Source organism: Crotalus tigris, unplaced genomic scaffold, assembly GCF_016545835.1.
Source record: "Crotalus tigris isolate CLP2741 ecotype Arizona unplaced genomic scaffold, ASM1654583v1 scf7180000019147.1630427, whole genome shotgun sequence".
Taxonomy (NCBI): Eukaryota; Metazoa; Chordata; class Lepidosauria; order Squamata; family Viperidae; genus Crotalus; species Crotalus tigris.
Window position 1 is genome coordinate 1,545,193 of NW_024097401.1, and position 14,470 is coordinate 1,559,662.

At 42.3% G+C, this 14,470-nt stretch overlaps 1 protein-coding gene across 1 annotated transcript in view; it reads right to left on the reverse strand.

Annotated features, from left to right (window-relative positions):
* LOC120315529 (PH and SEC7 domain-containing protein 1-like) overlaps positions 1-14,470 on the reverse strand; it is an 86,063-nt gene extending 71,593 nt beyond the window's left edge. Inside the window, exons 1-5 of the mRNA XM_039360014.1 lie at positions 13,922-14,470; positions 5,906-6,937; positions 5,688-5,790; positions 2,772-3,237; positions 1,257-1,700 (exon numbers count right to left, since the gene is read on the reverse strand). Of these exons, the coding sequence (XP_039215948.1) occupies positions 1,257-1,700; positions 2,772-3,237; positions 5,688-5,790; positions 5,906-6,832 (1,940 nt within the window). The 5' untranslated portion in view covers positions 6,833-6,937; positions 13,922-14,470. The remainder of the gene's footprint in view (positions 1-1,256; positions 1,701-2,771; positions 3,238-5,687; positions 5,791-5,905; positions 6,938-13,921) is intronic.

Consider the following 14,470-nt stretch of genomic DNA (forward strand, 5'->3'; position numbering starts at 1 on the left):
AATATTGTCTTGCCTTACTGATTTTACCGATCACTGTGAAGCAAGCCATTAGTAAAGTGAGAGAAAACCCCACTCTAGTTTGTTATCTAGTTCAGGGCTTTTCAACCTTTTCACCCACTGTACCACTTTTCAGATATGGCAATACCTGAGCTCCACCAGTCGCCTAGCGAGGTGTCAAAAACTTGATGACCCAAAAAAAAAAGGGAAAAAAGTGATGAAGTACAGGTAGTCCTCGACTTACAACAGTTCGCTTAGTGACTGTTCGAAATTACAATGGAACTGAAAAAAGTGCCCCCCAAGCCACAGCCGAACAAGACACCTGCCTGCCCACCTAGCGGAGCTCTTCCTCCTGTCTGAGGTTTCCATTGTTGTGAGCATTTCTGTTGAGGATTGGCAGTGGGGGTGGGATGAGGTGTGTGTGGTTTTTATTCCCCCTGTCTGATGGGTGGTAGCAGCAGGTTTTGGCACTTCACATGACCCTGGGACACTGTGACCGTCATAAATATGAATCAGTTGCCACGCATCTGAATGTAAATCACAAGACCCTGGAGATAAGGCAACATTCCAGCTGATTGGTGCTTCTTCAGGGCTCAGCAGACGCACCAGGATCAGCGCCGAGCTCCAGCTGGAGCCTGGCGCTGATCCTGGTGCGTCCACTGAGCCCTGACAGCCCTGCAGCTCCAGCCATCTCTCACTCAGGCTTGTGCGGTGCTGCCACCGGTTCAGCTCATTCCCCTTGCCCGCTACCACTTTTATAGGATGGTCGCGTACCACCTGCCAGGTGCCAATGTACCACAGGTGGTACCCGTATCACTGGTTGAAAAGCTCTGACCTAGTTTGATGATGTTATCTAGGTTGGGTAATGAAATGCCTGCATAAAAACAACCAAGCTCAGGGAACAGCAAGGACCCCTCACCAATCACCGTCTTTTCTATTCTTCATTCCTATATTCTATTCTATTCTATTCTATTCTGTTCTGTTCTGTTCTGTTCTGTTCTGTTCTGTTCTATTCTATTCTATTCTACTCTACTCTATTCTATTCTTACTCTACTCTACTCTACTTTACTCTATTGATTGTCACATTGTCTTTCTCATTAGACCAATGAACACTGGAAAAAAATGCCAGTCAGTCCACATTTTCAAGCAATTTCTGTCCAACAACACATATCCAAAAGAAAGAGATGATCAGCTAAACAATTACAAGATATTTTACATTTCACTTCATGCACTACCTGGAATTAATGTTACTCACTCACCTTATGATGGAGGTCAGAGGAATTCCTAAACTGCCCTCTGAATGGCAGGGACTCTGCAAGCTACTTTTCCATTTTTGTTTTGCTTCCTCTTCCCGTTCAGCCCAAGGGACATCTGTGGCAGAACTGGTTCCAGAATCTGGCTCCAGAAAAGCTAGAGGGGCAAAATTCTGCTCAATGAGTTTAGTGCTGTCTTGAAAGTCCTTGTGAATTTCTGGGGTAAGAGTCGGAAGATCAAAGGAGAAGACAGTTTCATTTTGTGTATGAGTGGGAGAAGACAGGATATCTATAGAATCTAGGCTGGTATAAGAGGTTCCTTTGGCTCGATGTGATTCCATGATGCTCTCAAAATGCTTGCTGAATGAATCCATACTATCCTTGGAAATGTTTTGCCCAAAGAAGAAAGACACAGGAGACTTGAGTAATTGAGAATTTCTGTTGCTTGACCTGGTGATGATATGTGGTGGTAAAGAGAAAAGAAAGAGAAGTTATATTAGTTTTTCTCAACCTTATTTTTAGGACTCAACGAACCCCTGCATAAAAATTGCAAACCATTTAGAAAACCTCACAATATCGTTCATTTAATTTACAGCACACATGTTTTACAGCAAAGTGGCAGGTCAGCAGCAGAATGGCTGTGCATAAAAATTCCTGTCCCTGGGAATTCTAGTCTTGTGCAGCACATTAAATTCAAACAAGCAATGTTTATTTGTTTTCTAATCACAATCTCTCATAGAGAGATTGTGGAAGCCCAGTTGAGAAAGGCAAAGGAGATGGTTAGATTTTCAGAGTATTAACACCACAGTAAGTTTCAGCTTGCTCTTAATTTAGAGTAAAAACAAAGTAAAACAAAACCAGGGTGTAACTATAGTTACAATAAAATAAAACTTTCATTATCATAGTTCAGTAGGCTGCCATCCTTTCAATAATTGCTTTCTAATCGTCACACCATTGCCCATTCACCGATAACAAGTCCCAAACCCAAGATGGAATACCTGGCACTTCTCTTTATGCTCCATTTGGGATTGAAGATGTTCCCCCCCCAATGGAGATGAAATGTTTGCAGCCAAATTGCCAGGGTCGGAGATCAAACTAACTGGCAAACAATAGGCACTGCTGTCACTCTACTGCAGTGGTTCTCAACCTTTTTAATGCCGCGACCCCCAACCAGTCGTAAGTTGAGGACTACTCAACCGGTCCTAAGTCGAGGACTACTCAACTGGTGCAGCACCGTTTGCAGAATGGAACTTTTGGCGGGCTCAGCAGGGCAGAGACAGCCTGGACAATTCCTATTGACTTTTGAAGCCAATAGAATTAGACTCTATTCAAGAGAGTCTATTCTATTGGCTTTCAAAAGCCAATAGAATAAAAGGGAGTAGCACAGCTAAGGAAAAGGGGGAAAAATGGTGGACTGCGTTGTTTGGTGACCCCCGTGAAATGGTCGTTCGACCCCAGATGGGGTCCCGACCCACAGGTTGAGAACCACTGCTCTATTGCCACGCTTGGAGAAATCCTCACCTCTCCTGCTGAGGTACCATGGCTTCAGATATTTCACTGTATTTATTTCCCTGATTCTTGTTGTCTAAAGGTTTGCTATCCTCTTCCACAGCGTGCTGAAAAAAGAGGCCACTTGGAACCGGGTTTAATTTCCTTGGAATTCCCATGGAACTGAAATTGCTCTCGCTGTCCTTCTGGCTCTCAATGGCTGAATCCACTTCTTCCTTCTCAGCCAAAATATCATCAATGTTTGTCTCATGGTAGCATCTCAAGGGGACAGAGTCCAGATCAGTCTCTGAATACTTCACGGTTCTGCGGATTATTCCAGTTTCGCAGTTTTCAAGCTTTGGTGGGGTCACCTCAATTTCTACCTCTACATGACATAGACTGTGTTCTGGCCTCATCTCATCTGGGTTTTGTTGCACTGAGAGTTTGGATTTCTCAAGCAGCTGGGGTGAAGGATCAAGTGCACTCTCAGATGGCATCCCTGGAATTACAGAGATTCCGTATTACAAACAAAATGTACGTATGGTTCCGAAATGATTCTGGCTCTTTATGTATAACATTTGTCCAGTACTTCTATATCAGTGGTTCTCAACCTTTTTAATGCTGCGACCCCCCAACCGGTCGTAAGTCGAGGACTACTCAACTGGTGCAGCATCGTTTGCAGAATGGGACTTTTGGCGGGCTCAGCAGGGCAGAGACAGCCTGGACAATTCCTATTGGCTTTTGAAAGCCAATAGAATTAGACTCTATTCAAGAGAGTCTATTCTGTTGGCTTTCAAAAGCCAATAGAATAAAAGGGAGTAGCACAGCTAAGGAAAAGGGGGGAAAAAATGGCGGACTGCGTTGTCTGGCGACCCCCGTGAAATGGTCGTTCGACCCCAAATGGGGTCCCGACCCACAGGTTGAGAACCACTGTCCTATATCAACACTACTTATCTCAAACATTGTCATAGTTATTAAAGTATAATGTTAGGTTTATAACTTTATTAAATGGTGCTTATTTACAATATAAGTAGCTAAAAGGCATCAGATAATTCCCAACATATCATTCACTTATTTATACGAGTTTTGGAGCCACCTGTTTCACAACGGTGATTCTGGGCAGTAAACAAAACATTAAATCCACCATAGTGTATAATCCATGATAGCTGGCTCAAAACAAAAAGACCTAAACCAAAAAGCTGCATCAACTGAGTTCATTTTACCTTCTGGCCCAAATTCCTGGGGAAAGCCTGATCTTCAAAGCCTTACCAAAGTTGGGGCCAACTGGATCACTGGATGGTTGCTATTCCAGAGGCAGATGCAGCCACAGAGAAGGCTCAGCTCCAGGGTTCAACAAGATGGCATTGTTTGATGGAAGGTGCCTGGAGCATGCTCTCGCTGCTAGACACAGTGGGCTGGACATGCTGTTGTATTACCAACCCCTCTCCTTTTAATTTCATGCCTTCGATTAATTCTAATTATTATTTCCATAGTTTCATATCACAGGTATGAATAGTTGCACAGTGCCTTTGAATTAGGAATGCTAGGGGCGCTCTGCCAATAGAAAATCCTTAAAAATAATTCCACTGTACTTCGTAATCATGAATATTATTTCACAAATAAATTCATTCATGAGTAAAAGTTTTTGAGAACCACATATCTCCTTCTGCCACTTTGTATGGTTAACATCAACCAGTCCTCCTTCCTACAGCCTGTCCTCCTCATTGCATGTTCAGTATCTATTCGCAAGAAGAGTTCCAGTTTTATATTCATAAAATCAGGCAGTGAATTTGGTCATAGTATTGCTCGCATTGCAAGGATTATTTCCAGAGAACAAACCCCAAATTTCAAATTGAAAATGCAGTGAAGACTGAAGAGAGATATTTTCAACAAGAAGTAGAGGTTTCATCAATTGCTCCTTTGAGACATAGCAATGTAAGAGGAATAGCTATACAATATATATCTCCTGTGAAAATATGTTCAGTCTTTCTATTTCTTAGGCTCTCAAATTGATTTTTCTTGAGATAGATTCATCTGAAATTATTCATTTTTATAAGCTGCTGATTTTAACTGAATGATTCAAATATATTGAAATTAAATAACATAATTTAAGTAGAGATTAGCTTTGACATCTAGCATTCTTTACTCAACATGGAGCTTGAACAGATTCAATAGGAGGCTCATCTATGGAACTCAGGTTAAAAAAAAGTAAGTACTACTATTCAACTGCAGCTGCAACCAACAAGAACTGAAAGAAGATCCTTTTCAACGAGTTTTTAGTACACCTAAATACCTTATTTTTACTCATGCATCTGAAGTTTCTGGAGATTTTTACTACTGAGTTTCAGGTTAGTATTTTTTACTGACATTCAGCAAAAGAGAGCTTATTTCTTATGGTTAGTATATTATGCAAAACAGTGTTCTTTCAACATACAAGTACATAGGCCAGTGGTGGCGAACCTATGGCATGGGTGCCAGAGGCGGCACTCAGATCCCTCTCTGTGGGCACGCACACCGTTGCCCCAGTCCTAGGCCTTCAGCTGGGTTTTATAAAACCTTTTTGCTTTAGGCCTCTGCTGCCATGTACAAAAAAAAGGTTCAATCAATCAGTCAATTTCAACTTCTCACGGGAAAAAACAAAGATCTTGCAAAGTTGGAATTGATTGATTGAACTTTTTAGTCCCACCCAGTTTGCTGTTACCACAGCAGCCACATCCACCCAATGGGCCACACTCACCCAATGGGCCACACCCACCCGGCACCCGATGATGCATAAGTGGGTTTTGGGTTGCAGTTTGGGCACTCGGTCTCTAAAAGGTTCGCCATCACTGACATAGGCGTTCTACAATACTTACATTATCTATAACAAACATCAGCTCAGAACATCATTTCATGGTGATGGATCATTAAGAAATATTTGTCATAATGCAGTAGCAGCAAGTGGGTTACCTGTCTTAGGAGATTCTACTGAGCCATAGAAGAATTCCCATTTGGCCTTGGCAACACGCTGGGCATGGACAGAGCTTTCACGTGAATATGCCCACAAGCTTCCCTGTAGAAAAGACAGAGATTTTTTTTTTATTTAGGAGGATCCCTAGATGTGAGATTTCCATTATCTAGATTTAGATAATATTTTTGGCAAGAAAATATTTGGACTTACTAAGTACCTGGTACTGTGGCTCCCTGCTCTGTGTGTGTCTTTGATGGCACAAGAGATCATTAGATAGACTGCTCATCCCATCAGTGAGGGAGCTGGAAGGGCAACTGGCACCAAGAGAAAGTGGAGTTCCATTACCCTGACTCAAAGCGGGCTGTGCATTTACAAGACATCTGTTTCCAGCAAGAAGAGGATCTGAAGCAGATATCTCTGGTTTTGGCTTAAACTCAAGACGCTCCTGCTTACCACTGAGAACCACTGGGTCCTGTTCAGTTGTCATGGTCAAAGAGGATTTATCTGTCTGGGCTTTGAAGCCCACTTTGTTATCCAAAATGACAGGATTCAGGGATGCCGTGACTTTGTTCTGTGAGGAATATTGTGTCTGAACGTTTGTCTTTTGGCTCCTTGGCGTATTGGGCTCAAAGTGAAAATCCTCTTCAGATTCCAAACTTCTGCTCAAACCGTTTTCTTTCCTGGGTTCCATCAGCGGGAAGCCATTTAAAGTTTTCACATTGGCCTTCTCAATAAAGCGAAAGGTCACCACAGAACTTTGACCACCAGTGACTGGGACTACCAGGGGGACTTGATTGCCTGAGGGACATGGGGAACTTCTTAATGGAGTACACGGAGCTGTTACTCTTCCTGAGATGAGACAGCTGCCATTTCCAAAGTTACTCATCTTCGTTAGCTTCTGTGTTAGAGAGCCAGTACTGTTATATATGCCAAGCTGGGATCGCAAAGGTTCAGCAGTTAATCCCTTGCGGAGGAAATGAATCCGGCCAGCATTGGGTGAGAGACTATGATAAGGATTAAAAGAAGCAGGTATCACATTCTTGGAACGAGGAAGCTGGGATGTCTTCTCCATTGCTTGAACATAGCGTTGGCATGACATAGCATGGTTAGGATGGAAGCACATAACTGCTCCATCCTGGGCCATCTTGGAAGAATGAGCTGGAGCAAAAAGGAAAAAGAACTAGGCACAGAAACAACTTTCCAAATGCCAAGTTGATAAATCTAAGAGAAGTAGCAGCATTACATGGCCCTGAAACAGACAAAAAGAGAGCAAGATGTCATAAACATTTTATTACAAGACCAAACCAAAGAAAGCAAGTCCTATCCTGTATCATGGTAGAAACAAGGACAGAAATATGTCCCCTTTGGCATTCATTTCAACACCAGATTTTATTGTGGGACCCCCCCTTTCTCTTACTTTTTCCTTACTAATAGCACAAAATTATAGAAATATTGAATTGGAAGAATTTGTTTACACTATCAAGCTCAACCCAAGGGCAGTATAAGAATCCAAGTTAAAATAATCTAGACAGATAGCTGTGTAGCTTCTATAACAGCGGTTCTCAACCTGTAGGTCGGGACCCCATTTGGGGTCGAACGACCATTTCACGGGGGTCGCCAAACAACGCAGTCCGCCATTTTTTCCCCCTTTTCCTTAGCTGTGCTACTCCCTTTTATTCTATTGGCTTTTGAAAGCCAATAGAATAGACTCTCTTGAATAGAGTCTAATTCTATTGGCTTTCAAAAGCCAATAGGAATTGTCCAGGCTGTCTCTGCCCTGCTGAGCCTGCCAAAAGCCCCAGTCTGCAAACAGTGCTGCAAGTTATCTGCAGCGAAGGGGAGCTGTCTGGAAGTTTCCACCCCTCCCTGCTGAGCAACTACTAAAAATGTAAGTAAAAGAGGGCCGGGGTGGGAGGTGGGAGGCCAGCGGGCGCAGGGAGGGTTGCTGGCGCACATGGGGCCCGGCGGGTGCCTTACCTCCCTTGGGCTGGGCCAGCTGGTGGCCCAGCCGGTGGTTGGCCTGCGCCGTCTCTGCCACTTGCCAGCTATGCCTCGGCCGGCGCAGGGGGCGGCACCACGCATGCGCGGCGCTCTTGGGCACGGAAAGTCCTCGACTTACGACCGGTTGGGTAATCCTCAACTTACGACTGGTTGGGTAGTCCTCGACTTACGACCGGTTGGGGGTCGCGGCATTAAAGAGGTTGAGAACCACTGTTCTATATGAATATATCCAATGAATATATTTGTTCGCTCTCTGGATAACTATTTCCATTGTTAAATTACTTTTAATATTAAGATTCCCCCTCCCAGCATTCTGTTACAATCTGTTATTTAAGTCTATTATTTTGTATCCAATGCTCTGAAACTAGAGAAAGGAGGGCTTGATCTTCTCTTATGATATTCTCGCAGGCATCTGAAGAATACAATGAAGAGGAATCTGTCCATAACAGAATAAAACGGAATAATTACTTCATGTGATTAGAAATTAGACGTCTGCTTATGTAGTCTAATATTTCATTTCACTTCATTTTTTGCAACCATACCACACTACTAGCTCTTGTTAAGTTTATAATAAACTGCTGTTCCTAGATCATTACCCAACCAGAATTCACCTATTCTATACCATTGTGCTTGACTTTGGCTTCCTGGTTGAAAAAGCTTATCTTTGTTAAAGTTGATCTTGTTACCATTTTTCCAACATATTATTTGCCTTCTCTTAAGTATCCCAACAATTTTGGGCCATTCCATATCTGATAAGGATTCCCTCCACCTATTCATCAAATGCATTATTTACATTACAGGATTGAAATGTAGGGGAAATATGACTGATACCTGTTTCCAGTTTAATGAGGAACCATTGATCAGTGCTCTGAATCATCTCTGAAACAATTACATATCAACCTAATTGTCATGCCATCCTGCTCACACTTTATTAGCTTACTAATCAGCATATGTTGGCTAAGTACAATTAAGTTTTGGCTCCATGTATATTTTAAAAAAAGGAGAATATTGCTTGTAACTGAGCTTTCACAGTGAAGCATAAACAGTTTCTGTCATGGGCAGGGGAATTAGATATAGCATGCCAGAATAACCACAGAGAATGTTGAGATAATGTTTCCCACAATAAAAATAGATGGAAAAAAGGGAAATGTCCATCAAAAATTAAAAATAATAATAATACCAGAGCTTTTAAAAATTAATAAAACACAGAATCTCTGTGGTGAAAATCCAATTGTAAATGTAAATCAAATCAGATTGCTTTCACTACCCAGGAAATTGCCATAAACTTCCATACAGAGAAAGTGTTACCCCATTTTCGGAGGACTCCGTTGGTCAAGTCAAGGCGTACTTGGCTTCAGGATGTCTGGCTTATGGTCAGTCATCACACCATCATGGTTATCAGGGACATTAAGATCTTGTATAATTCTTCTGTGTCTTCTCGCCACCTCTTCTTAATTTCTTCTGCTTCTGTTATGTCTCAACCTTTTTTTGTCCTTTATCATGATCACCTTTGCACAAAATGTTCCCTTGAGAACTCCAATTTTTTGAGAGATCTCTAATCTTTCCCATTTTATTCTTTTCCTCTGTTTGCATTGTTCGTTCAAGAAGGCCTTCTTATCTCTCCTTGCTATTCTCTGGAAATCTGCATTCACTTGGGTATATCTTTGCCTTTTGCTTTCCTTCTTTCCTCAGGTATTTATAAGGCCTCATCAGACAGCCACTTTGCTTTCTGCATCTCTTTTTCTTTGGGATGGTTTTAATTGCTGTGTCCTGTACAATGTTATGAACCTCCATCTATAGCAGTGGTTCTCAACCTGTGGGTTGGGACCCCATTTGGGGTCGAACGACCATTTCACGGGGGTCACCAAACAACGCAGTCCGCCATTTTTTCCCCCTTTTCCTTAGCTGTGCTACTCCCTTTTATTCTATTGGCTTTTGAAAGCCAATAGAATAGACTCTCTTGAATAGAGTCTAATTCTATTGGCTTTCAAAAGCCAATAGGAATTGTCCAGGCTGTCTCTGCCCTGCTGAGCCCGCCAAAAGTCCCATTCTGCAAACGGGGCTGCACCAGTTGAGTAGTCCTCGACTTACGGCCGGTTGAGTAGTCCTCGACTTACGACCGGTTGGGGATCGTGGCATTAAAAAGGTTGAGAACCACTGATCTATAGTTTTTTAGGCGCACTGTCTAGATCTAGGGACATGTGGGAAAAGGAAGCCTTCACAGTTCACTGGGCACTACTGACATGGAGACAGTTTCTGGAGGGGAGTAAGGTTCCCTTTGAAATATGGACTGACCAAAAAAATATAGAAGCACTGAGGACTCCCCCCATAACTCTCCCCTAAACAGGTACGGTTGATTCAATATTTCAGTTGGCTTGACTTCGACTTGAAATACATTCTAGGATGAAAAATTTCCTTGCTGATGTACTTTTGTATGCCTCAGTATAAAAGTAACCAAGAGGAGGTGGTGAACATGATTATCCCCACGAAACAACTGGTGGAACAAGTAACCACCAGGCGACAGGCAAAAAGGAAAAACACCCCCCCCCTTGTGACACTTTTTACGCAGCAGATAAAGAAAGAACTGCAAACTGATGTATGGTTCAGAGCCCAAGGGGAATTAACTTCGAGAGGGTTTTTTGCCTGGAAGGGGGACAAGCTATATGTCCCAGATGGACTACGAATACAAGTTCTACAGAAGAGTCACAATGCTAAACTAGCTGGCCAGTTCGTGTTCCTGAAAACCTTACACCAAGCCGAATGGCAATTCTGATGGCCAGGGATGAAGAAGGACATAATTATGAACAAAGCTGTGCAGTGTGTGCTGCCATGAAGCAAATGACAGGAAAGAGTCTGGGGTTGTTGCAGTGAGTAGCCGAACCAACCTGGCCTTGGGAGGAGATAGCTATGGACTTTATAGTCAAAGTTCCAGAGAGTGGAGTAAACACGGTGATCTGGACTATAGTGGACATTGTTTCAGATTAAAGGGTCCAATTTACAGCAAGATTTTGGCGGGAATTTATAAGGCTGATAGGGTCCTCCCAGGCCTCAGTTCAGCTTTTCATCCAAGTATGAATGGAGCTGCTGAACGAGCCAATGCTATGGTAGAGCAGTATCTGTGCTGCTATGTCAACTACTGTATCAGCAATCTAACTGGACAGAGCTCCTGCCATTAGCTGAAGTGGCATACAACAATGGAGTACACAGTAGCACAGGATTAACCCTGTTTAAGATAGCCACTGGGGTAGAAGTCATGCCCATGCTGTACATCCCCAGCCATCTGAGGCTTCAGGTTCTACAATGCAGCCATGATGCCAAGCAGGCAGGTCACTTTGGTTTCCTAAAAACACTACACCTGGTAAATCATCAGTTCTGGTGACCAAAGATGAAGAAAAACATTGAGAGTTACATGAGGAACTGTGCTGTTTGTGCTGCTAGCAAAAGACTGCCAGGGAGAAGTCCAGGACTTCTACAGAAGGTGGCCGACCCGGCTAGACTGTGGGAGGAGGTAGCCATGGACTTTATAGTAAAGCTACCATAGAGTGGAGGGAGCAGTGTAATTTGGACCGTGATAGACCTGATTTCCAAGCAAGCCCATTTCATCGCCTGCATTGGTCTCCCCTCAGCCCAGAAGCTCGTGAAGATGTTCTTACAACACATCTACCAATTGCACGGAGCACCTAGGTGAATTATTTCAGATTGGGGGGGGGGTCCAGTTTATAGCCCAAGTTCTCGGGGGGAGTTTGTGAGGAGGATTGGATCCTCCCAGGGGTTCAGCTCTGCATTTCATCTGAGTATGAATGGATCTGCAGAACAGACCAATGCTATAGTAGAGCCGTACCTGCATTGCTATGTCAACTACCAGCAAACAAACTGGGCAGAGTTGTTGCCATTTGCTGAAGTACCATATAACAATCCAGTGCACACTAGCACTGGGTTCACCCCTCTTATGTTAGCATCAGGGGGTGGATTTTGTGCAAATACCAATGTTAGCATCAGGGGGTGGATTTTGTGCAAATACCAGAGTGCCCACAGGAGCCTCCCTCCTCAAGTACCCTGAGCAACTGGATAGGTTTGTTCCAGCGAGTCTGGAGTATTGTGAAGAAAACTTTAGTCAAAGCAACTGAGAGTCAGAAACAACAGGCAGATAAGAAACGGGCTCCACAGGAGATGTTCCATATAGAGAATAAGGTGTATTTGTCTATAAAGTCTCTTAAGCTGAGACAAAGTTTCAAGAAATTACGACCAAAGTACATAGGTCCTTTCCTCATAATGAAAGTCATTAATCCGGTGACAGTAGAGCTAAAATTGTCGCGGTGGGTAAGGTGCACCCGGTGTTCCATTGTAGCTTATTGAAGCCCTATAAGGAATCCACAATGAGGCCAGTAGGGACGGCAGCTCCCAACCCAATAAGGGTAGAAGGGGAAATGCATTACAAAGTTAAGCGAATCCTACCCCAGAATTCACAAGGGGAAGTTGTTCCATCTCGGGCATCTTCTGCTGAGTCTTCGCTACCCCTCTGGAGTTAGTCAGATGGGGTCTAGGGGCTTAGGACCACTTAGTTAGAATTGAGGTTGAAAAGAGAGCTGTTTTAATGTGAAGATTCTGGCTGACGATTCCAACGAAGTAAGCACAGCTGAGACATTGCAATCTCTAATGCAAAACTTTATTGAGTACAACATACCGGCACTGGTGAGAAAAACAGCTCTGGCGATTTGGCACCAGAACAGTGAATTAAAAGTATAGAAACTCCCTTTTCCCCTGACAGTGCAAGTCACATTCCCTAGTTAAGCACCATGAGAAAAATCCTTCGTTGCTTAGTAACAATCTTGAAGGATGACCTTGCTTCCCAGATTGAACAACTCCACACACATTCCAATCACCCTCCCCCCAAGATCTGTTGGCAAGCTAATAAGAACAAACATGGCTGAAGCAGAATAGGATTTCTTTGCAGCTTGACGTCTGATTCCTATAAACTTGGTGAAACAGTGCATCATAAGGCCAAATGTTTGAACCTCAAATGAACTCATTTACATAACGCATCCAAAATCTGGGTCCTAGGATTCCCGTGGAACTGAAATGTTATGACATAAACATTATCATAGTCTATGACATAATACAAAAGGTCTTAAAACATTTCCTGTACTGGTGTTTGACTATGTCATATAGTTCAACATAAAACTATTTTCAAGGCAGATACATCTCTGACTATATCCCTGAATATTTAAGAATTATTCTAGTGTTTTATTCTGTCATTGTTGAAGACATTGAGGAATCTGGTAAGAAATGTCTCTGAAATGTTGACACAGCAGTTTGACATTTTGCTCATACTAGAATTCTGTCAAATTATTTTCACAGGTACACTTTATAAACATATTTGACTTTTGTTGTTTCTCTCTTTGCACATGGAAAATGTTACTGCATTGTTCCAATGTATATGTAATTTGCATATATGGTAAAGAAATTGCACTTCCATTCCATAAGCAACAATAATCTTTAAGGACTCTCTACCTGCAGCTTTATCATTTTTCTAACGCTCTCGGAATGTATGATTTCCATTTTATTAGTTTAAAAACTGGCATTTATATCATCAATTTCAATTCTTCTGTTTGAGATACCATTATTCACATAACCCTGAAATTCCTTCTCCAAAATCCCCTATTTTAGTTTCATTCCTATATTAACACTTATTCTATTCATCCTGCAGGAAGCTCTTCGGTTAGAATATTTTACTGATTTCCAAAACAGTTGTCTACTTCAATCAAAACCATTCTATTAAACATGGCATTGTCAAATGAGGCATTCACATAATGCTTTTTAATAAGCTAGGGTACACCAGGTGACTATCTTCAATTGCGCCCATGCAATATGCAACATTTCTTGCTAATGTTAAGGACACAAAGCAGTCACAGGCAGTGTGCCAAAAGTGCAACCAATAGCCAGGCATGCTCACCTTATTCTGGGCAAGCTAACTTATCTAATCTAGAGATTACCTTGCAAACGAACATACCACATCTCACCAATTGCTCACCAATCTCACCAACACGCAGTGTACTGATACTGTCATGATAAAATAAAATTTCATTATTTCATTGACTAGAGCAAACCAAGAAAAAGACAGAATATATTTCCCTGAACTTTCTGTAAACATAGCCTTTTTTGCCTAGCATTCTAGTTTCACTCTTAGTATAGTGAAAACTATATTTTCAGTTCTTACCCTCCCCCCTCCTACCTATTAAGAGTAGAATCAGATAATCCTCACAATGGATCAGCTCTTAATAGATGTGACACCCATCTGGATCAGCAAGGAACAATTTCTTGGAAGATCAAATACAGTGGGAAAAAAAAGTTTGAGTAAAAGCAGGAAGGGAAGCTTATGCTGCTTCTATGAACTGATTTTTGTCAATTTTAGGCTAGGAAGGGAAGAATGACATCATTCATTATTGTAGATAATACCTGAGCTCATTAGAAGCTTGTATTGCGATTAAATAGTCAGCAAGACTGGTCTTAACAATGTCTCTTCAATTCTGCCTTCAGCATTCCTAAACATGGACATTCGTGACAATTAACCAGTTCCATCCACTACACAGAGTAAAGGATGAACAGTGGAAATGTCTATCTTTCTTCTGGACTCACTATGAAGGTGCACCAGCACTTCATGTCACAAGGAGCATCAGCAACTGTGTTTCTTGGTGTTCTTATACTCCAACTTAAGAGGGCTTAGCTCTCTCCTCAGAATACACACTAATCTTTACTGATCAGCGAATTAGTTCGCGGTTTG